This window comes from Solanum pennellii, chromosome 1 (assembly GCF_001406875.1).
Source record: "Solanum pennellii chromosome 1, SPENNV200".
In the NCBI taxonomy this organism is placed as follows: domain Eukaryota; kingdom Viridiplantae; phylum Streptophyta; class Magnoliopsida; order Solanales; family Solanaceae; genus Solanum; species Solanum pennellii.
This window is the reverse complement of record NC_028637.1, coordinates 94780273-94801857: the sequence shown is the minus strand read 5'-3', so window position 1 is coordinate 94801857 and position 21585 is coordinate 94780273. Positions and strand designations below refer to the sequence as shown.

Sequence of the window (21585 nt, the reverse complement as noted above, 5' to 3'; positions counted from 1 at the left end):
TATTTTAAATATTAGTAGAATGGTTCAACTTTGAAGAGCGGAGTTTCAGCCCAAATATGTTTTCGACGAGGAATAATTACTTAACTATACAATTTTATTTTTTCTATTTTCAATATTTTCCTACTTTTTTATTAAAATTTAAAAATTTATTTTTGACACCCAATGATACTTAATCAGTACTTTTTACCTTGGAACTAAAAATTAGATTTTTTTCATTTCTAAAAATTTTCGGTTATCAATTTCAAGTAAATTTGAAATTCAAAAGAAACATTATCCCTATACATCCGGATTAGAGTCGAAAATAGGTCAGCATCATCCACATTCTGATTTCTTTATTTTTTTCTTTTTTTGTGTATCTACTGTTTTTGTTTACAATATTAATCTAACTTCTAACAAATATCTAGTTTTTATTTCAGAATAAAAAACATCAAACAATTGAGTTCTAAAAAGTCACATGACCCGATAGTCATGACAAATCCAAATTCTAGTAAGAGAAAATATGTAAAGAACAAACATGCATTAACTTTGAAAGATTCGAAAATCCCAAAGAAAAGGGATAGAAAGGTGACACCTCCAATTATTCGACCAACACTATCCATGGTATGTACATTTTCACTCATTCGTATCTTTTTCTTTAGTTTGATGATTCTTATTTTTTCATTTAAGTATCGTCTATTTCAACTTTTCACTGCACACATTGAACACAAGAATTTTGTGATACTTTTATGTTTTCACATGAATATTAATGTACCCTAGATACTTTTTTGAGTATCAATTTGACCTGTTTATTTTTTTTACAACTTAATATAACGACTGATGAAATTTGTGTATTTGTGTACCTTTTCTGTGTTGCACATGAACATTAATGTATGTAATATATATGTTTAACTTTAATGTTTTGTTGTTATTTAGTATCAAATAACAAGTATCATATTGCCCTGTAGGTGTTATTTAGTATCAAATAACATGAATATTAATGTATCTAATATTATTGTTTAAATATCATATTGCCCTGTAGGTGTTATTTAGTATCAAATAACATGAACATTAATGTATCTAATATTATTGTTTAAGTATCATATTGCCCTGTAGGTGTTATTTAGTATCAATATACATGAACATTGGTGTATCTAAAAGTGCACGGAACTCATAAAGTATCAACTATTTAAATGCACACAAGGAATATTGATTTTTGTGATACTTTTATGTTTTGCACATGAACATTAATGTATCTTTGATACTTTTTTAAGTATCAGTTTGACGTGTTTATATTTTTGTCATTTTATATAACGACTAATGCAATTTTGTACCTTTTATGTGTTGCACATGAACATTAATGTATTTAATATATCTGTTTAAGGATCATTTTGGGCTATTTCTATTTTTGTCACTTTATATGACGACTAATGAAATTTTCTGTATGTTTATATCTATTGGAGATTGATAAAAATTATTTATTTAATTTGCAGAATATGATTTATGTAATTAAACATATTTCAAGGAACTTTCTAAAGTTTGATCCTACCTACAACTCCAACTTTATTGAACATTTAGTACCATCAATATAAGATCAAGGTATGAAATTATTTAATAAAGGATCAAAGTATGGTATGGACAAAGTCAAGGCTGGATATGTTAGCGATACTGAAGATCCTACAAGGCCAAAGAGTGACTACACTACGCCAGCAGAAGATGGACTGATTAATGTAGAATAGTTAGGTTTTTATTGTGTTGAAGTTACGTTAATTAGTATTTTGTATTATCACTTATCCTTCCAACACAATCTTACTAAGTAATTATTAATTTGAAGAAAGTTTTTGTCAAGAAATGTATTTCAATTTTAATTTTTGTCTCCAACTATATAATTTAATTTACAGTAACTTGTTATAAATTATTTTTTATAAGTATGGTTTACACAAATACTGCTGATACAATATTACCATTGTATACAGAATATCTGATACTATATCCTATACACCTGTTAAACAAATTGATTTTCAATTTAAGTAGTATATATTAACATTTGGTAGCCTTGAAGTAAATCACAACGTCTGATACTATATTATCATCAGATACACAATATCCATAAAATTATTGAGTATTTGATACACATTTTATTGTAAACATACAAATTTGTGTATATGCAACAATTGATACAAAATAATTTACTTAATATATTTAGTATCGTTTACCAGGTTGAATCATATAACTTTGATTAAAATCATAATAACCAACGAAATTTTGTTATCAAATACATAATATATTTGACGTTTAATGTAAATGAGACTAAATAACTTATCAATATATCTTAGTAAAATTACACTTGATACAATACAATCAAATTCGATATATTTAGTATCATTATACATTCTGATAATGCGTCATATTTATAGTAATCAGAGCAATAGGGGTGCACATTTGTTATATTTTTCTTCTTCAAAACGGTTATTGCATGCGGACAACGTATCTCGTCATGTTGAAATCTATCACATGAACAAGTTTTCCCCTCAAGACAAACGATGTATCTTATCCCACCTTCATACTCTAAAAAATAAACTCAGAAGATGCAACAACCTGGAATTGTGTACAAATTAGAGATATTTAACACGTTTTTTTCTTTTGATCAAACAATAAAATAATGGAGACGAATTACCTTCAACAGCTTATCTAATCTCGATATTTTTTTTCGATTTATCAATACCCAACGAAGCCGCCAATTGTTGAAATAAGATTCAGGAACGAAATATTTTCTTCAACCACTATCCCATCATTTTTGTATCACTCGTATATAGCATCACTTTCCCATGATCCATAATGCCTTAACAAGATCGAAATATTCATTTTTGAATCTTCACAAATTTGCGTTCCAGAATTTTTTAAAACAAACTTTTACTGTTTTTTCAAAGAACAATGAGAAGGTTTCACAATTTGAAATTCAAAAATGCCCAAAACAGTTAGAGGTTTATGCAGACTGGATGTTAAATTTGTAAAACGTCCGCGTGATTCGTGGGGTTAGTTTTATCCCTTTTTTACGCATTAATTGATAGCAACAATTGAAATTAAAGTATCTGTCTGCTTTACTTTAAGTATCGTTCTGTAATATTATGTATCCGAAATACTATAAAAAAAGAAATTTTTGGTAAATAGTGAAATAGTAGGGATAGAAAGTAATTTGTCCCTTAGACTATGTGATTTGCCTAATTTTTACTTTTGACAATTCAAAGTCCTTATATTATTAGACATTTTTTTAAATCTTTGTCATTATACTGTAAACATTTCTTTATGGAAAAATGACTGAAATCTCACATTCAAGTTCTCTTATCATCATTATCTCCTAATAGTTTTACAATTCCTCATTTTCATGCATCATATTAATGTATCAGCGCATCAAATTAGTGTATCTCGCGCATCTGATTAGTGTGTCTCGTGCATCAGATTAGTGTATCATGTATAAAGTGTACTTTATATTAGTGTATTATGTATAAAATTTAATATATCTTACTCAACGATTAATATATCTTGCGCATCAGATTAGTGTATGAGCGCTTATATTATTGTATCAGCTTGAGGAACTTTTGTAATTATAAGCTTATAAGGGACAAATGGTAATTTTACCTTAAAAGTATGTCATTTCTTTCATTTGGCCCTTCTTTATTTACGTTAATAATATTCAACAATTAATAAAAAAAATATTTACACGTAATTTTCTAACAAAAAGTAATTAATCATTCCACTCTATTACATCAATGTCTCGTTCCTATGTCTAATCTCGATTGACTATTGTATCACTCTATAATTGATAAACTTTAAACTCTAATTCAACGTCTCTATTTTTCCTATGGAATTAAAGGCATATTATGTTTTAATGGTTCATTTCATTTCTCTTATTGCATTTTTTATGGATAAGGTGTCATATTTTGAAAATGACATTTTCAAAGGAAGAAATTACCATCTTGTTAAAGCATGAACCATGACTACTTGGACCAAGTCATATATATATAAATTTTTTTAAAAAAAAGTCACATGTGGTACTACTAATTAAATGTACTAGGTCTAGTCTAATCAAAGATTATATTGATCCGTTTCCCACACTATATATATAAAAAATAAATAGTACTTCTGGTTTTCCTAATATATAGGAAACTTAAATATTCAAAGGCCTATTTGCAGTGCGATGCAACAGTTCAATTTAATCTATTCAAAATTGTAGAACAAAAATATTTACATCTATATTTAGGTAAGAGAATAAAATTATTATTATTTTCTCGGCCAAAGTTTGCTTGTAACCGCAACAAATTATGTACACTAGTGAATGTTAATAAATATATTTTTAACGATCGATAAAATGTATCATAACTTGATCTTAATTAATTGCAAAAGTTAATATGTTCAAGCTAAAATTTCAAATGTTTCAATTGTGGACTAAACAGTTTAGGGAAAAAGGTATGATCCATGCTAAAATGGATGATTAAGAAAGACTTGACAAAACCATGCATATGGCCCAACAAATGCATGCAGTGAGGAAGAAAATGGTAATATTATTAATTGGAAATACTTTAGAAAGATTAAATAAGATAAAAAATTTTATCCTGTCTACTTTCTTTACATTATTATCATTTATTTGCTCTCATTTTATAATTAAAAAAGTGTAACCTCCTCGTTCATGTGTGTGTATTTAGATCGTTCTTTTTTTACTCTAGTGGCGTCGAACACTCGTTTTATGAAGATAATGTTTAAGGATTATATACTATGTTTTCAATACTAAAAAGGTGAGAAATTTCAAATGTGAATGTTTTAGTCCTAATAAATTGATTAAAAAAAAAAGAGTCTATCATTTCTAATATTTTAATTAAAACAAGATATTAATTTCTGTACGTCTTTATCAATTATAATAAATAAAATATAACTCAATTCCGATTAGTTACGTCAACAATTGAATAGCTTGAATCCATTCTATTCTATTTTTGTTTTTAGAAACAATAAACAAATGGAATATTTTATCCGGTCTAATTTATTTATTTTATTTTCTTTTTTAATCAATTTCAAAAATAGTATTTCTTCCTTTATCTGGTAACTCTTTAGTACTCCAACTTTCCACACAGTTCATGTTTAAGACTAAGAGATATTTTGATATATTCTATGTGTAAATTTTAAATTTAAGATTATAACTTTCAAAAGTCTTCTTTACTCTATTAAGCAATGAGAAAAGACATAAAGTCATCATTAAAGTTGTTTCGGATTTTCAAAAAGACACCTTAACTTTGTGGGTGTCCTATTTTCCCATTGAACAATTTAAGAGTGTTATAAATATCCCACTTTTTACTCAACCTCAATTGCAAGAAAAGATGTGCAGTCACGCACCAATGATTGTTTGACACATATTAAATTCTTTTAATTTTTAGTTTCATTTTCATTTTTATTTTTATTTTTTCTATTTTTATTAACTCTATTTTCATTTTTTTCTCTCTTTCTTCTTAAATCTTCATTACTCAAATCCTTTATACTTTGTTGTAAATCCTCCAAAAGTAGCAGTCATTGTCGCCTTCAACGTAGCTTCCATGATGCTTCCTTGTTACAACACTATTTCTGTTACTAAAACATCACTAAATAAAATCAATTCAACTCTCAAGTTACTAAAGCAAGATAATGGACAAAAAATGGAATTTCATAGTACTCTCTAAGCAATGAAGTTCACATTTCTTGTTTTAAAAAAAAAAGATAAAAGAAGAAAAAGAAACAAAGAAAAGCAAGAGACAAGAAAAAAAGTGATAAAAATTGATGAAGAAGAAAAATGAATTGGATTTTTGAATTTGGGTAAAAGATAATGGGAGGATGATATAAATTAATTAAATAATTAATAACATAGAAATAAAATGACATGTGACACTTTATAGTTGGTTATGGCAGTGAAAAGACTGGGTCACGCGTCTCATTTGCGTGGTAACAATCCAGACGAGAAAATGGATCAAAATGACCCATTTACAAAGATATTAAATAGTTTCATGGGATGATAGGATAATTCCAAAGTTAAGGTGTATTTATGTAAATAAGGGACAATTTTACTGGTTATGATAAATTTATGTCTTTTCTCTTAAGTAATTAAATATTATATCAAATCAATACTAGACAAACAAATTGAAACATAAAAAATATTAAAGTATGTATGTCAATATTAAATAGGTGGATTGATGTGGATATGAACAAATCAAAATATAACAAATTAATAATGGACAAAACATTAACCTTATCACGATGAGCTAAATAATAGATCAAATCCAACTTTCCTAACTTAGATCAACTTCAAATTTATTTATTTGTTTTTATAACATGATAATAAAATGCTGATGTATTTTTTTATTACAAGGCCTAGATATNGTTTTTTCACAAGTTGACTTCAGTTACATATTTAACTAAAATAGCCAATTTCTAGATAGATCATGTGCATATACATGTACTAATTCTCAAACACCCTTCAATTGAAAAAATTCATTATGGATTAATATAATAAAAATAAAAAGATAAAAAGTTTGGTATAGAGAGGAAACTTACACTTAATTACATATATGCGAAAGTTACGCACTCTAATCTAATACTTCATCGGTCCACTTTTAATTGTTATATTATTCAAAAGTTAATTTAACTAATTTAGATTATAGTAATTTAATATTTTACACAAAAAAATTAGATATTAAAAAAATTATACGAAAGTACTATAAATTTTTAATTTTTGCATATTAATATAATGAAAAAAATATATCATAAACTATTAATCAAAATTATTATTATTTAACTCTAAAAAAAAATTATGATAATTAAAAGTGGATAAAAGTAATGGTTATATACTATTATAAAAGAACATTAAAAGTAGTAGAAGACTCAATTAAAAACAAAGATAATAGATGCATAAATAAGTTTGTTGCGTCATCGAAAAAGATGTAAAAGTACGTTAGAAAACAATGAGAAATGACAACAGCTTAATTAGGAAGAAACTTTGGGTTTGTTTGGTAAGAAGGAAAATAATTTAATAAAAAAAAATAATAGATTTTTGATTTATTTTTTCATGTTTGATTGATGAGTTAAAAGATTTTAATTTTAGTATTTTTTTTTACTCACCCCCACCCCATAGCCGCCAGCCCCTACGCCCCACCCCACAAAAAAATTGTTTTTAAAAAATATCTTTTATTTTAATTTTTTATTTTTTTCACCCCTATCCTCGATTAACCTGCCCCCTTCCCCCTCCCAAAAGAAAAATTCTTTATTTTTAAAAAATATTTTCAACTTCAAAATTTTATTTTTTTCATCCCCGCTCTCGAAATTCTCCACCTCCAAAAAAAAGTTATTTTTAAAGAATATTTTTTAAAAACAAGCTTTAATTTATTTATTTGTTTCGGGTGAGGGTGGGGGAGGGGGGTGGGGCTGATTTGAGGATAGGGACAAAAATAAATTTATTTTTTTAACAAAAAATTGTAATTTAAAGTTAAAACTTGGGAGAGAGTTTTGAAGGGAAGTGATTTTTCTAAAACTGGAGGAAAATAAATTAATTTTAAAAAAATTAACTCAATAAAAAAAAAATCGAAAAAATATTTTCCTCCATAATAAACACACCCTTTGTATAGGTTAATTCCTTCCTAATTCCTATAGATTGTTTTGTTAATTTATGTTTTTGGAGATTAAGACAAGGTTTGCATGTTCCTCTCGTCCTTTGCTTTATGTTTAATAATAATAATAATAATGATGATATGAGTTGACATATAAAAAGTTGGGTTTATTATCGTTATAGGTCTCTTTATTCACTCTTTTTGTTTGCTTTTTATCTCTGATTTTTTAAATCTCATTATTTTCTCAATATATATATATAAACTCATCTTTTGACTTATCATCCTCAAGAGTCAAGAATGTCTTTTCATAGCTTGAAGGCCGGCTCTATGCTTCGAAGAATTGCCTTAGGAGCTCAAATTTTGGGGCCTAAATTTTTATCAAAGAATAAATTAATTTTTTATAGAAAAAATTAATTATTTATTATAAAAAGTATATTTTAACACATATATTATTTTACCCATTTTAATATTTTTTGTACTTTGTTAAAAATAACGATTAATAGTAAAAAGTGTTGAACGAAGTGAATTAATTTTTTTTTTAAATTTTAGTTTCAAACATTATTATAAACATATTAAAATGGGGTATATCAAGTCAACAACTTTATGAGTCAAATGCTAAGGTATTAACTCTTATATTTATTTAATATCTGTCAACTTATTATGTAATTCATATAATAATTGCCTCACTGAAAAAATGGTTTTCAATGTTGAGTTGATAAAATCTTACCTAAAACTAGTAACTGAAAAAATAATATTAAATACTAACAATTTTTCATCTAAATAGTGTAAGAAATATATATATATATATGAAGTTTGTTTATACTTTAGGCCTTGGATTGAAATATTGCTTCGAGCCTCAGTAGTTTTAGCTTAATTTATATATATATGAAGTTTGTTTATATTTTAAGCCTCGGATTGAAATATTGCTTCGAGCCTCAGTAGTTTTAGCTTAATTTATACGATATTTAATATGTCAATAAGAAATAAGTTATTCACGTATCAAATTAATATGAAATCGCCGATTGACAATTTAGAAATCATCATAACTAATGCTTGTGTATATGAGTTGTGAGAAAATCTATGCTTCACTATTATTTTATACTTGATATATAGATTGTTAATTCACAACACGATCATATCCTCTGAAATTATATTATATCCAGCTCCTAATCACCTGTGCCTAAAGCCACCTAAAACACCAAAAGTAAAAGTTTGATTTCACAAAGATAACTGGCTTTTATCTTTATATATTTTATACTGGGCCCTGAAAAAAGTGTTACACAGGTACACCACAACAAAAATGTCAATGTTGCACCTAATATATATAATGACCATACTAGCTAGGTAATTAATTAAGCCAATATTTAGACATGGAAGGTGTTAGAGAGGGAAGAATAAAGAGTGCAAGGTACTGGAGAATGAAAAAAAGAAGATGTACTTCAATTAGAGGCAATCTTCTTCCTTATTATCACAATTCCAGGTTATTCTTCTTCAAGTTTTTCGTTTAATATAGACTTAGGGGTTCATATGTACGAGGGATATATATAATATATTTCATCAAATATCATCTTCGATTTTTTTTAAAAAATGGTTTCTTAAAAAAAAAAAGAAGGAGAAGAAGATATTACTATTTATGATTAACAAATGGATACCTCAGCACCAAGCTAATTAAGCTAGGGTTTATCTCACATATCATATACAATATTTCTTTTGCTTCATTTTAGGTGACTTCAAAAAAAGTAAAAGATGATTTTTTGAGTTTGTAGTCTTATAATATAATGTACGAAAATATATAGTATTTGACTTTTATGATCTAAAATGTATTATATAGGAGATGTTCAAATAGAAGAGTTATTAAATACTAGATTCAATATTTTTTTAAAAAAATTGTAAAAATTGACAAGACATAAATTGAAAGAAAGTAAATATCAGCGTATAAAGGTGACTGAAGTCGTAGCAAATTTAGTTCCATTAATTAATGTGTTGTCCATGCATGCATGGGATGTACTCGGATTTTAAAAGTACTACTAACCGATAACTCTCTATATATATATTCGTTGACGTGTCTGATTCAACGTGTTTTGAATTTTTTTTTTTTTAAAAAAATTTGAAATTATGAAATTCGTTTTATTTATGATTTTTAGTTTTAAGTTCAAAACTTCACGCTAAAGCAAATACGTCTCCATCGGCGTGCCTGCTTCAGAAAAAGAATTTTAAAAAATTGAGTACTTCTTTTGCTCTACTTTGATTTAATTAACGTATAACTTTTTCGAAATTAAGAAATATATTTTAGCTATGATTTTTAGTTTTAAATTCATATTTTTTAGTTATAGCTTTATTATTTTGAATGTCGGTAATTTTTTTTTTATCTTGTAATTATTTTGAATAAAAATCAATGATCGATGACCAAAATATTTTAAACTATGGACATCTTAATGGATCTCTTCACAATAAATTACGCAACCAAAAAGTAATTAACAATTTAAATATCTAAAAATTATATTAAAATTTAATTAACTTTCTAAATCTACCTATATCACATAAATTTAAATTAAAAAAAAAAACGATATTAAGCCCGTGCTAGCACGAACACCCATGTCTAGTATATATACACACCACTTGTTTCAGTTTATTTATCTTTTTTTTTAAAATAATTTTTAAAAAAGGAAATTTTACCTAAATACACAACTTATTTTATTATATTCTCTAAAATTTCCTATCATTTGAAAAGAGTTACAAACCCTACTTTACGTGATGTATAAGTCGGATACATCATTTTACGTGATATATGATTGGATTCATCACATTACGTTGTATTGAGACGTACGCGATATATTGAGATGTTACTTTACGCAATATATCGATTGGATACATCATTTTACTCGATATATCAGTTGGATATATCACTTTATGTGATGTATCTGTCGTATACATCCCTTTTACGTGATGTATCGCCAGATATATCACTTTACGCGATATATCAAGACACATATGCGATGTATCGAAAAGTTGAATGATGTGTCAAAAACTGAAACGCGATGTATCAGGAGGCTACGGGATGTATCAAAAATCAGGATGCGATGTAACGAGACGTTTTGGGATGTATCCAGATTCCACCAAATTTACGTGATTTTTGTAATTTGTAAAAGAGTAGGGATATGATGTAATTAGCTCTAAGATTTGTGTAAAATCTACTTAAAATCACTTTTTTTTTGGTCAATTCTTTAATTGTAACTTTTCTCATCATGACATATTTAAGACCACAAGATTAAAAAAATATTTTAATATCTTTAATTTAAAATTAGAAAATTTAAAAGCCTTCATTATTTTTCTTTAATTATGTATTAAGTTTAAATCAAACAAATTCAATTGGAAAAAGGGAGTATATATTTCATATCTAGGTGTTAGGACCACATAACAATACGTGGTCATAAAATCCTTACACTAGCTAATTAAAAGAGTGTAATATTATATTCTTAATTATGACTATATATATGATTAATGTTGGATTGCAGGGAGGAAAAGGTGATGAAATCATCATTTGGAGTTAAAGGGCAGTCAGTATTCAAAACATTGATATCATCATTTTTGGCAGTGGCAGCACTTAAGTATCAAGGCAAACCCAAAGACCCTTTTGAAGCAAAACCTATTGTCACTTGGTGCTTCCTTGTTTCTATTTTCCTTTACTACCTAACAATATTGGGATTCCTCATGAAGAATAACTACTCTCCAATACTAATAAGCCGTTTGGCTTTGGCTTTTGGAGCTCTTTCATTCCTCTCTCTACTTTCTCTCTTCCTCCCAATTACTGATTAGTAAATACTCGACCTCGTTATCTGTTTTAATATAAGAATCAAGTAAAATAAAAAGAATGATTCATAACGTCTCATTACATGTACCCTTCTTAATGAGCTAGTAACACTCCCTTTCAAACTAGGCGGCGTACCTAGTTTGCTCTTCAAACTACTTCCATGTTGAACTTTGGTTAAAGCCTTGTTTGTAATTTCTTTCCCCTTATATATAAAATGACAATCTATTTCAATATGTTTTATTTTTAAAAAAAATAAACACTACTAGTAGTAATATTTTGTATGACTTGCTTTGCTATCACTACATTCCTAATTATATTCCTTTAATCAGCACAAATTTTCAATTGAACAAATGGTTCCTCTATTGCTTACATATACCAACAACAATATGACACTCTTATATATGCTTCTAATGGGTGCTAATCACCAAGCATATAATAATAAAGAAGACAGTAAAGAGTATTAACACAGAGCAAAACATACCAATGAAGAGTGATATAAGTGAAATAAATTCCGATCGATGTGCAGGAATTATTCATAAGATATGCTATAAAAGAACCTAGCCTCACCCATATATATAAATATATAATATATGGATTCTGGTCCATGCATGCAGCCACTAGTAGTTGTTTTTTTTTTGTCTGAAGCAGACATCTAAATATCCTTGCACCACACAGGACAATCAATTACTTCACGAAGAAATATCTCTTTAATTAGGCTTAACTCATATGCGACCCCTTAAAGTTATCTTTATAATTCATTTAGACACTTCGACTAAGACGAGTACCTATTGAACACTTTTATCAATTCAAAACTTATTTCTATTAGACATTTTTCAATAACAAGAATATACTCACTATTATAAATAATCAATAGTATTTTTATTCTTATAAAAGTGTGACAGAATTGCTCAAACAGAGGGTGAAAAGTAAGGTAAAAAAAGAGAAACATTACAAAATTGTTTTTGTCCTTCCTTAGCACTAATGATTACTAAAATATCTACTATAAGAAAATCAGTTAGTGCGAATATTTTAGTTTGATTCCCTTTTTATTCATATTCTTTCAGCTCACTCCTCACATACTCTATTTTATTTTATTTTTGTAACTTGCAAGTCTTGAAAAATGTGAAAAGATAGCTACTTAAGGTAATGGTACTGATTCTAATCTGTATATAGTAAAATTAGTGCTTCTAATGGACAAAGTAAAAGATGATATTGACACATGAATATTCTTCTAGCCCCTCAGTCCCATCACATAATCATTTTATTTACCTTACAACAACAATTCTTTTGAGTTATAACTTATAATTAATGATGTAAATTGTTATGTGTGAGTAAGGGCATAATTGGAAGTAAGCAAAACAACCTTAGGCTGATCATGAGTTATAGCATGAAATGTATTCACTCATATTTGCGTTGACAATCTCATAGTCTATTCACTCATCAGTTATAGATATACACCAATATAACCAGGACAGCTTGTGCGTGATTCGACTTATTAAATCTACATATACTCATCTTTCATACAGAGTTACTTTGACCACCGAGAGTTGGGATATATAAGTAGAAAAACATCAACTAGTATTTTTGCCTTCATTGCGAATAGCAGTTTTGAAATGTAGCCAGAACTTGACAGGTAAGGGTTTGGGATTTTAGTGTTTATAAGTTACTAAGTTCTGATTTAATAATTTGTTCATATTAAATGAACTTATTATGAGAGATACAGACGGTTTGAATTAAAATTACTACGTTTCACCAAATTCACTTTCAACACTCTAACTCTTCACTCTCGATATATTGAGATTTGAAGCTAAGACCTCGTAACTTCTAAATTGTTTAAGCTAAGAAATCTGAACCAACTCAAAATACCAATTCATGCTCAAGCAATTCATTCATTTAAAACAACTTGCCTACATATACTACTTACCAAATCAAAAGACTACACAATCATATCATACGTGTTACTACTAATTATAAATACTCATATATATATAAATAATAATACATGAAAACTTGCTAGGGAATTGCAATTGGAGAATTGAGCTGCAAGGATTGTGACTGAATCAGATCCGATTGTTCAGTCAAATTGAGTGGTGGCAAAGAGAAGCGTCCATAAGTAGAGCTTCCTTTTCTTATTTCTTGCATCGTAAGCAGAGCTGCTACTGTGTTTCTAAATATTCCTTCCCCTGCAACTCCTGATCCTAATACTAATCCTTTTTCTACACCACACGGAGGCGGAAACACTGAATCTATCGTACTTTCACACTCTTTTACAAGCTTTGATATCAAATCTGTTGTGAAAAATGGCTGCTGAAGCACCTTTTGTATATACGGCGAACGCAGTAATCCACCTGTTCGCTTATCGTATTTCTTCAGGATCTTAGCCAATCCTATAAAAAAATAAATAAAAGATAACTACGTGTAACTGTTAGAATTGATATACTCTAGAATTTAATTATACCTGTGTAGTTAATGTTACTATAATTGACTAAGAGAACCATTTCACCATGGAAATCAACAATGTCTTTTCTAATTTTTGCTAATTCTTCTTTGCAATCTGTTTCAGAGGGTTGGCTTCCATTTGGCCCCCATCTATTAATCACTCTCCCTATCCTCTGTTGCAACTCCTGCGTATCAATAAACACGAATTATTTTATCAATCTCTCTGTTCCTAAATTTTTAACCCAAAAATATACTCTCTATATAAAAGTCTCTGCCAGCTAGGGGTGGGGGCGATGCTGATGAATGATTTAATTGTTGATTGATTTTTTTTTTAATTTTTATTTTTTTTAAAATAAAAGTTTGATTTTTTGGTGTAACAAAGTTTTGAGACCCTTACATACATTGAATACCGTACCGAAGAACTAAACTTTCAAAAGAATAATTCTGACACCGTACCGAAAAACCAATTTAGTTTGGTTTGACTCATTTTTTCAGTATTTATGCCCACCCCTAGCACAACTTAATATGTGTTACTGGTACTTATTTTATCTTAATTTATATGATACAAATAAAATTCAGAGAGTTAATCAAATCGTTCACATCTATTTTGAAGTTGTTTATTGTTGTGATTTATAGTATTTAATTTTTAAAAATATATAATTAAATATTTTAAATTATTGATTATCACGATTTATAGTAATTTTTAAATATATATCTAAATATTTTAAATTATAATTATTATGATTCATAATACTTTTTAAATATAATTTTCAAATATATAAAATACTACAATAAAAATGAATAAGACGAACAAATTAAAATGAAATATGATACTAACTGTTCATTCAAGTAAATATGTCGTTCAAGAGCTATATATTATAATATAATTTTTAGACAAAATAGTATTAAAATGTATAAAGTTTAAAAGTTTGAAAACAATTCAAGTATATATAATGTTGTGGCATCTTTGAGCTTATTCCGTAAAGATACTTTGTCCTCTCGTGTATATGACAAGCCTTTGAGAAATAAATGTACTAGGTGGCATGTCACTACTTTTGGATTATGTACTAGGTTGCTTCATCAATTTACTTTTGTGAGTCGATTGAACAATTGATTGAGCTAATTTTTTTAACGAATTATAATAAATTAAATTAATAATTAAATGAGTCATTAACACATTCAAAAAAATAATTGGTTTGAGATGAGTTTGGTTAAAAAAAAGGCTATATATTAAGTCATAGCTCAACTAAGTTAATTCTCGTTAATTTGAAATCTATACAACTTTAGCTAAAGATATTAAGTTAAAAAAAAAAAGCCCATGTAATGAGCATTAGTTGAAAATAGATTTTTAGAGAAGTTCGATATTATTATTATTACTATTTATTTATGTATATTATAAAACTTATTTTTCACTTTTATTTAAACTATTGTAGTAGTGGATTTTTAATTTCAAATTGCACAAATCTAATTTGAAAAACAATCTCTTTTAATTCAAACTAGTTAATTCACCTCCTTACCATTAAATCACAAATCAAAGAGTGTTTGGAGTTATAATTGGTGATCCATACCTTATGTCTTATAATGAAATCTTCTTCTTGTTCCATGAAAAATGCATTGAACTTATCAATCTCATTATTCAACAAATACACAAATTCAGCCTCTGCCTTACCATACTCCAATGATCCACTCATCATTTGTGGTGCATATGAAGAAATCAATTTCACCAATTTCTTCAACTCTTTATATGACAAAAACTTGTCACCCCATCCTGGTAATGTTTCTTGAATTTGTTGCTTCAATCTTTTCCCAAACTTCATTCTCTTATATTTAAAAAAAAAAAAAAGTTCAAATTGCTACAAAATGAAAAAATAAATATGTTGAGGGAGAAGAGGAGTATATATTATATAGAGTGTGTGATAAGTGAAAAAAAAAGGTAGACAATGGGGTTGATTTTTAACAAGTAAAAAGAATATTTAGAAGCATATGCTTGGCGTGTTGAATGACAATTTTTTTTAAACAAAAAAAAAAAAATTAATTAAATGAGAGTGAAATTAAAAGGGGTAGCTGAAGTAAGAGAATTCTAAGCATATTCGTAAATGACTTTATTTTATTTTCAACACTAATTAATGCGAGTGTCATTTCTCACATGGTAGTGATATTATAAGAACAAATCATAGCCGTTGAATAGTTAAGTGGACTAACGTGGCAAAGATCGAATCATGGCTGTGAGTCTGTGAGTGTTAGGTTAGCAGTAGGATTATGTAATTAAGAATTGGAGAAATGGATGATCCTTTGGAATCTACCATAGAGAGAGAAAACCAAAATTGGGGATTTTGGGAATATGTCTTTTCTTTGGGTTTAATGCTCTCTCTAATATAGTCTAATATACTTTCTCCGTCTAATTTTACTTGTTCACTAAAAATAGTTATTTAATATTTCATTTGTCCATAATTATTTTTTCATTTTTTTTCTCTTATAGTTATTCCTAATACAAAGCAAGAATGAACAAATTTTTAATCTATTATTTGAAAATGTAGAACTTTTCGTCCACTTTATAATTAATAGGAATAAAATGGTAAATTTATTGTGTCATTAATTATTTCGTTAATAAATATGTCAATTCAAAAGTGAACAAGTAAAAAAGGACAGGAAGAATAATATTTGTCCAGTTTGAAAAACCAAGATATAATTTATTTAATGTCTATTTTACCCTGGATGTTAAATACGTATCCAACATCTACATTTTTCAAATCATTGAATTCAACATAATCAAAGGGTAATATTGTCATATTACTATATTATTTATTGTTTCATAATCATTATATCAAATTAATAATAGACAATTATTATTAGACGAAGGAAATTCCCGCGAAGTCTACTTTGTATATTTTTGTTCAAACCTTTTGGGGCTATAATTTGATTGGAGTGACTTTTTCTGGCCTTCAAGTTCAAGAATTGAACAGCTTAAACAAAGACTTGTCTCATACCCCAGTAGTAGTAGACATGTAGTTATATCAATTTGTACTATTACTGAGAATGGGCATGTCTTGCATAGAGTGTCTTCTTTCTTAAATAAATTTTATAACATGTGATTCTTAATTAATTGAACTAATGAATTTCAAATATGAAATGGTTATAAAATAAAATAAGAAGTTAGACTAATAGTTATACTTTCTATATTTCTAAGTAATTGTTCACTTTTGAAATGATACACGTATTAAAAAAATAATAATTGTCATAGTGAGTTTACCATTTTACGCTTATTAATTATGAAGTGGAGGAATTCAAAATTTAAGATTTTAAAATAATTAATTGAGTATATAATACATAAAAATAAATAAATTGTAGTTTGTTAATTAGTCAAAATTAAATAAACAAAAAAAAAATGGGACAAGTGTACTTAGGGACTAATTTGTCCACCCACAAAGGAAAATATTGAAAATCAAAATCAGATAATTAGGTTAGATTAGTGACTTCTTCTTCTTTTTTTTTTCTTAAAGTAATTTTTTTAATTTAGAAAGTCAAGATGTTTGATGAAATTTATAGAGAAAGTAGTGATATTAAACAACAAACAAAAGTGAAAAAGTGATTACTCTTTAACATAAGCTATGTTTTTAATTGTTCAAGACAAAATTATCATTATAAATCCTAATAGCCATTTCAAATAATTTATCTATTTAATTAATACTAAAACAATAATGGAAATCTTTACGCACTCTTTTTCATGATTTAACACTCAAAATTATGTTTGAACATATTGTCCCAAAAATTAGCCATATCCAATATGCTTTTATTGAAAAAATATTGTCCCAGAACATTTTCGAATGGCACATCTATTAGCAGCGGTAAGCTTGCCGCCGGTGACATTTCGGCCGGCCGGCAGGAACTCTCCGCGATTAACTACAATAGCTCTGGCAATAGGAGCAGTATCGGTTGAGGAAATTCCCCCAAATGCGGTTCGACGGAAGCTCGATTCAACATGGAGAGGAGGTTTTAGTCTTGGGGTGGATTTGGGTCTTGCCCGTACTGGACTTGCCCTTAGTAAAGGCTTCAACTTTCGACCCTTAACGGTAACCCAATTTCATCCGCAAAGCTCTCATACACCCACATTCATATACTGGAACTTTGATTTGGTGGATTTTAGGTTTTGGAGTTGAGAGGACAGAAGCTTGAACTTCGAATTATTGATATTGCCCAAAAACAGGTATACAGCTTCTTTGTGTTTGATGTATAAGATTTAATTTTTATAGTTATTTATAAGCTGGTTATTGATGTGATTCTTCTTGAATATGATTTAGTTACTCTTTTCATTTTATTTTTGTTAAGAATTAAATTGATAGTCCAGTATCTGGAGTTTCATGAGTATGGTTTTGTTGGGAGGTTAGGAAGTGGATGAGTTTATAATTGGACTCCCTTTGTCGAGTGATGGAAAGGAAACTCCACAATCGAACAAAGTTCGGAGTGTTGCTGGTAGGCTTGCTGTTCGAGCTGCTGAGAGGTACTAATTATTCAGCACTTTTAGTCTGTAATCGTTTTCTTTGTATAATCGGGCTAAATAATGAAAACAAAAAAACGAGTTGAAATTGCAGGCTAAACGGATGAGACTATCTCTTTTCTGTTGGTTGATCTGAATTGGCAATGTGAGCCAATTTCAACATGCTGGTTTTAGAGTGATCAACTTGGTTGTGTGAAGTATGCTGTGATGTTGCATTCTATACCTGAGTAGCTTCAAATGCTAGCGACATTGCATATTTGTCAAATTTGACAACCGTCCTCTCGTAAATAATAGAGGATAAATGTTCGACTCATCTATGAAGAGATTGTTAGATGAGATGGTTAAGTCATTAAAACTGCAAGAAGGTATCGTGCAACATGAAGCACTCACTTGAACTAGAAATCTTGTCCTTTCTTGAAGTTTAGTACATGTCTCTAAGTCTAATGAAAAACGGACAGATCAATAGTTGGAATTCTATTGGTTGAACTATCTAGAACATGTTTACTTGCTATGCTTTACTAACCAAAACTGATCTGATTATTACACACTAGGGCTACTAGTTGACTTCCTATTTTTAGAAAGCTTTGAGCTAGTATGCTTTGGTTTTACATTCTTTTCATAGGTTGGTTTTACAAATTATTGACACTAAGTTCATCTTGTAGTTCACTGGTCATTTTCTCGTGACATGTTTATATTCATTTTCTAAGTGGCGAGGGACGTCATCTTAAACGTCGATTCTGTCCTTTTAGGGGATGGAGAGTATATCTGCAGGAAGAGTACGGGACAACAATTGACGCAATGAGCTACATGGTTGATAGGTAATAAGTTCTTCCGACTTATTCCTTTTTTTATTGAATCAGTTGTGGGGAAGCTCTTTCATTCCATCAACGGCCAATTCTCTCTTACATGAGGAAATATCTAGGATCTGCAAGGAGGAACCATAATCTCATTTGGATATTGATGAAGTTTGTCTACCTCTCTTGCTAATAAGTTGATTGTCAAGTGTATATGAGAAGGGAGGGTATCCTTTGAACAGTCTGTTACAACTTGCAAGAAATTATCCGTAAGTGGCAGAAACATCTATTAGTAGTAGATCTTATCACTTTTTCTTCCATTATAAGCAAAATAAAGATTAACTAGTTAAGTGCTAGAATGAAGATCATTAGACCACAGTCCTAATCCTAGTAGATGGAAAAAACTATGAGATTTTTTCTCATATTGTGCTGGTGAGAGGATGCAAGTGATCGATGGAACCATGATAGCATGCTAGTCCCATGGGGTTGATCAGTTAATATATTAATTAACTTACCTCAGATAATATATTGCCAATGTGAGCAAATTCAGAAACATTAGCAATTAGCATGTGTCTTATATTTGTTCTAATATTGTAATTAAAATGTCTTGATGAAAATTGGCATAAATACGTTGTTTAAGGTTCATGATGGGGCATACTTGACAAAGATAAATTTCTTTCGATATCGGAATATTATAAAAATAAAATTCTAAATGAACCGCACAACTATTTTTAGGGGCCTCGGAAAATCTGCTCGTGAAGGGAAACAGGACGCCTACGCTGCTGCTGTATGCATTCAGTTCAATTCATTGTCTTTTTTCTACTTCTCCAGTACATTTTTTCCAGAGAGACTGAAAATAGTAACTTATGATTAAGAACCGAGCTTTATTGTATAATTGCAGATGGTGCTTGAGAGATACTTCTTAGAGTCAGGTCGGAGAATCGAGCTAGTGTTACCCAAGCAGTTGGATCTCCAAGAGAGGCTAAAGAAGGGGTGTTCTAAGGATGCTGATTATTCTACAGATGAATCTGATTAGTTGAATAATTTGCAATGCTTACAGGAACCCCTCCCAAAATTTCCTAGTTGTAGGAAAGATGGTTGAGTAGATCAACACAGTTATTGCGACAGCTCTAGCCACTTGAAAAGTACTTATGCCTTTAGAAGACATGGATGGTTTACCCTATTACATATTTTTAATGTATCATGCTCCTCTATATCAAGTTCGATAGGAAAAGCACTCATGTATCTTGTTCGAGGAAAAGCCGTAGGGATGGTAATGAATGTGATAGAGACACTGTACACGGTGAACTTATGAAATAACCTGTTTGTTGGGCTTGCTGATTCCTCAAATTTGCTACTGCTGTTACATTTTTGCAAAATACATGCATAGAAAGGGGTGTAAGCTATGTTGTTTGGAGTCTTCAAGAATACAACTAGGTATGTGTCAGATCCTTCAAAAGCTATGCATGTTTGGAGGATACCGAGCAACATAAGCTGTGAGTGTAAAGACATGAGTTGTGCTCAAACAATAAGATAAAACAGTTTCATTATAAGAGTCTCTTAGGGGTGTTAACATTGTCCTCGTAGCTATTGGAAAACAAATCCCTGCATAGCTCTCCATAGAACCTGCTCACCAGTTCAATAAAGACGGGGCTTTTGAGATTCTTCCAACAGTATAACAACTCTTCTACATCTGCCAAATCCCTCATTTTCCCCTCTTCCACAATCGTCTCCACCAGATAATTCTCAAAGCTCCTGCATGCATCTTCCGCGTTGTCCAGAACTGGCACATCTTTTCTAGTTGCTGCACTCAATCTCACGTAAGCAGGGGTGAGAGGTGATGGAAATGGTGCTTTGTTGTGAAGTTCCACTTCTGAGAAGCTCTTGAGCTCCATGACTTGGTCGTCCTCTCTCTCTACTCTTCTTAGCCGTTCAGTCTTATGTACTGAATGGCGAAACTTAAGTCTTCTTATAAAGAGGGGCTTTCTGAGTCTGAACTTGAACAACCTTGCTATTTTCTTGCATGGATTGAAAAGCTTGCATTTGAAGCGACCAAACACTTTTACTTTCATTGTTGGAACCTTTATTTGTTGAGGAAAAGAGTAGTGATAAAGCAACAAACTTGGGAAATGATTGTTTTCAGGTTTATCTTTCTTTTAGTTTGGAAATGACAGGAGAGTTGTTGATTTTCTGAGACAAAATGTTAGTTTGTTGAAAGGTTGGTGGAAGGGTTGCCCCTTTTTCTAAGGTTGGGAAAATGATGAGTTGTGGACGACACGTTTCATATTAAACGAAAAGTGGTATGCATGAAAGAAATGTCTTCAAAACTTTGGAGTTGATAAAATTCCTGTAGGTATTAATAAATCAACACAATGTGCCTATTCGATTCTTGGAATGACCAGTTTATTTTTTATTATTATTCTTGATCCGTGCTGTTGAATCATTCAA

General features: G+C 29.2%; 3 protein-coding genes across 3 annotated transcripts; 1 reads left to right on the top strand and 2 right to left on the bottom strand.

Annotated features, from left to right (window-relative positions):
• Positions 1–13278: 13278 nt before the first annotated feature.
• Positions 13279–15739, bottom strand: LOC107030280 (SPX domain-containing protein 3). The gene is made up of 3 exons (XM_015231620.2): positions 15417–15739; positions 13868–14033; positions 13279–13796 (listed from the first exon to the last, which is right to left on the bottom strand). The coding sequence occupies exons 1-3, from the start codon at positions 15663–15665 to the stop codon at positions 13423–13425; spliced, it is 789 nt and encodes a 262-aa protein (XP_015087106.1). The 5' UTR covers positions 15666–15739; the 3' UTR covers positions 13279–13422.
• A 1868-nt stretch (positions 15740–17607) lies between these two features.
• On the top strand, positions 17608–20487 carry LOC107002827 (putative pre-16S rRNA nuclease). Its single transcript, XM_015201012.2, has 6 exons — positions 17608–17918; positions 17993–18052; positions 18234–18346; positions 19093–19161; positions 19873–19924; positions 20039–20487. Exons 1-6 carry the CDS (start codon positions 17673–17675, stop codon positions 20171–20173), a joined length of 675 nt encoding a protein of 224 aa, XP_015056498.1. The 5' UTR covers positions 17608–17672; the 3' UTR covers positions 20174–20487.
• Positions 20466–21573, bottom strand: LOC107002887 (transcription repressor OFP17-like). Its single transcript, XM_015201125.2, has one exon. It carries the CDS (start codon positions 21207–21209, stop codon positions 20685–20687), a length of 525 nt encoding a protein of 174 aa, XP_015056611.1. The 5' UTR covers positions 21210–21573; the 3' UTR covers positions 20466–20684.
• Between the last annotated feature and the right edge of the window lie 12 nt (positions 21574–21585).

What these genes read in the sequence shown, in the direction of transcription:
- LOC107030280 (XM_015231620.2), bottom strand. Translation starts at nt 15,665, where the DNA reads ATGAAGTTTGGGAAAAGATTGAAGCAACAAATTCAAGAAACATTACCA. An exon ending in ATTTCATTATAAGACATAAG is followed by an intron (nt 14,034 to 15,416) that starts GTATGGATCACC and finishes ATTGATACGCAG; the next exon opens with GAGTTGCAACAGAGGATAGG. An exon ending in TAGTAACATTAACTACACAG is followed by an intron (nt 13,797 to 13,867) that starts GTATAATTAAAT and finishes ATTTTTTTATAG; the next exon opens with GATTGGCTAAGATCCTGAAG.
- LOC107002827 (XM_015201012.2), top strand. Translation starts at nt 17,673, where the DNA reads ATGGCACATCTATTAGCAGCGGTAAGCTTGCCGCCGGTGACATTTCGG. An exon ending in GCTGTTCGAGCTGCTGAGAG is followed by an intron (nt 18,347 to 19,092) that starts GTACTAATTATT and finishes CTGTCCTTTTAG; the next exon opens with GGGATGGAGAGTATATCTGC. An exon ending in ATGAGCTACATGGTTGATAG is followed by an intron (nt 19,162 to 19,872) that starts GTAATAAGTTCT and finishes AACTATTTTTAG; the next exon opens with GGGCCTCGGAAAATCTGCTC.
- LOC107002887 (XM_015201125.2), bottom strand. Translation starts at nt 21,209, where the DNA reads ATGAAAGTAAAAGTGTTTGGTCGCTTCAAATGCAAGCTTTTCAATCCA.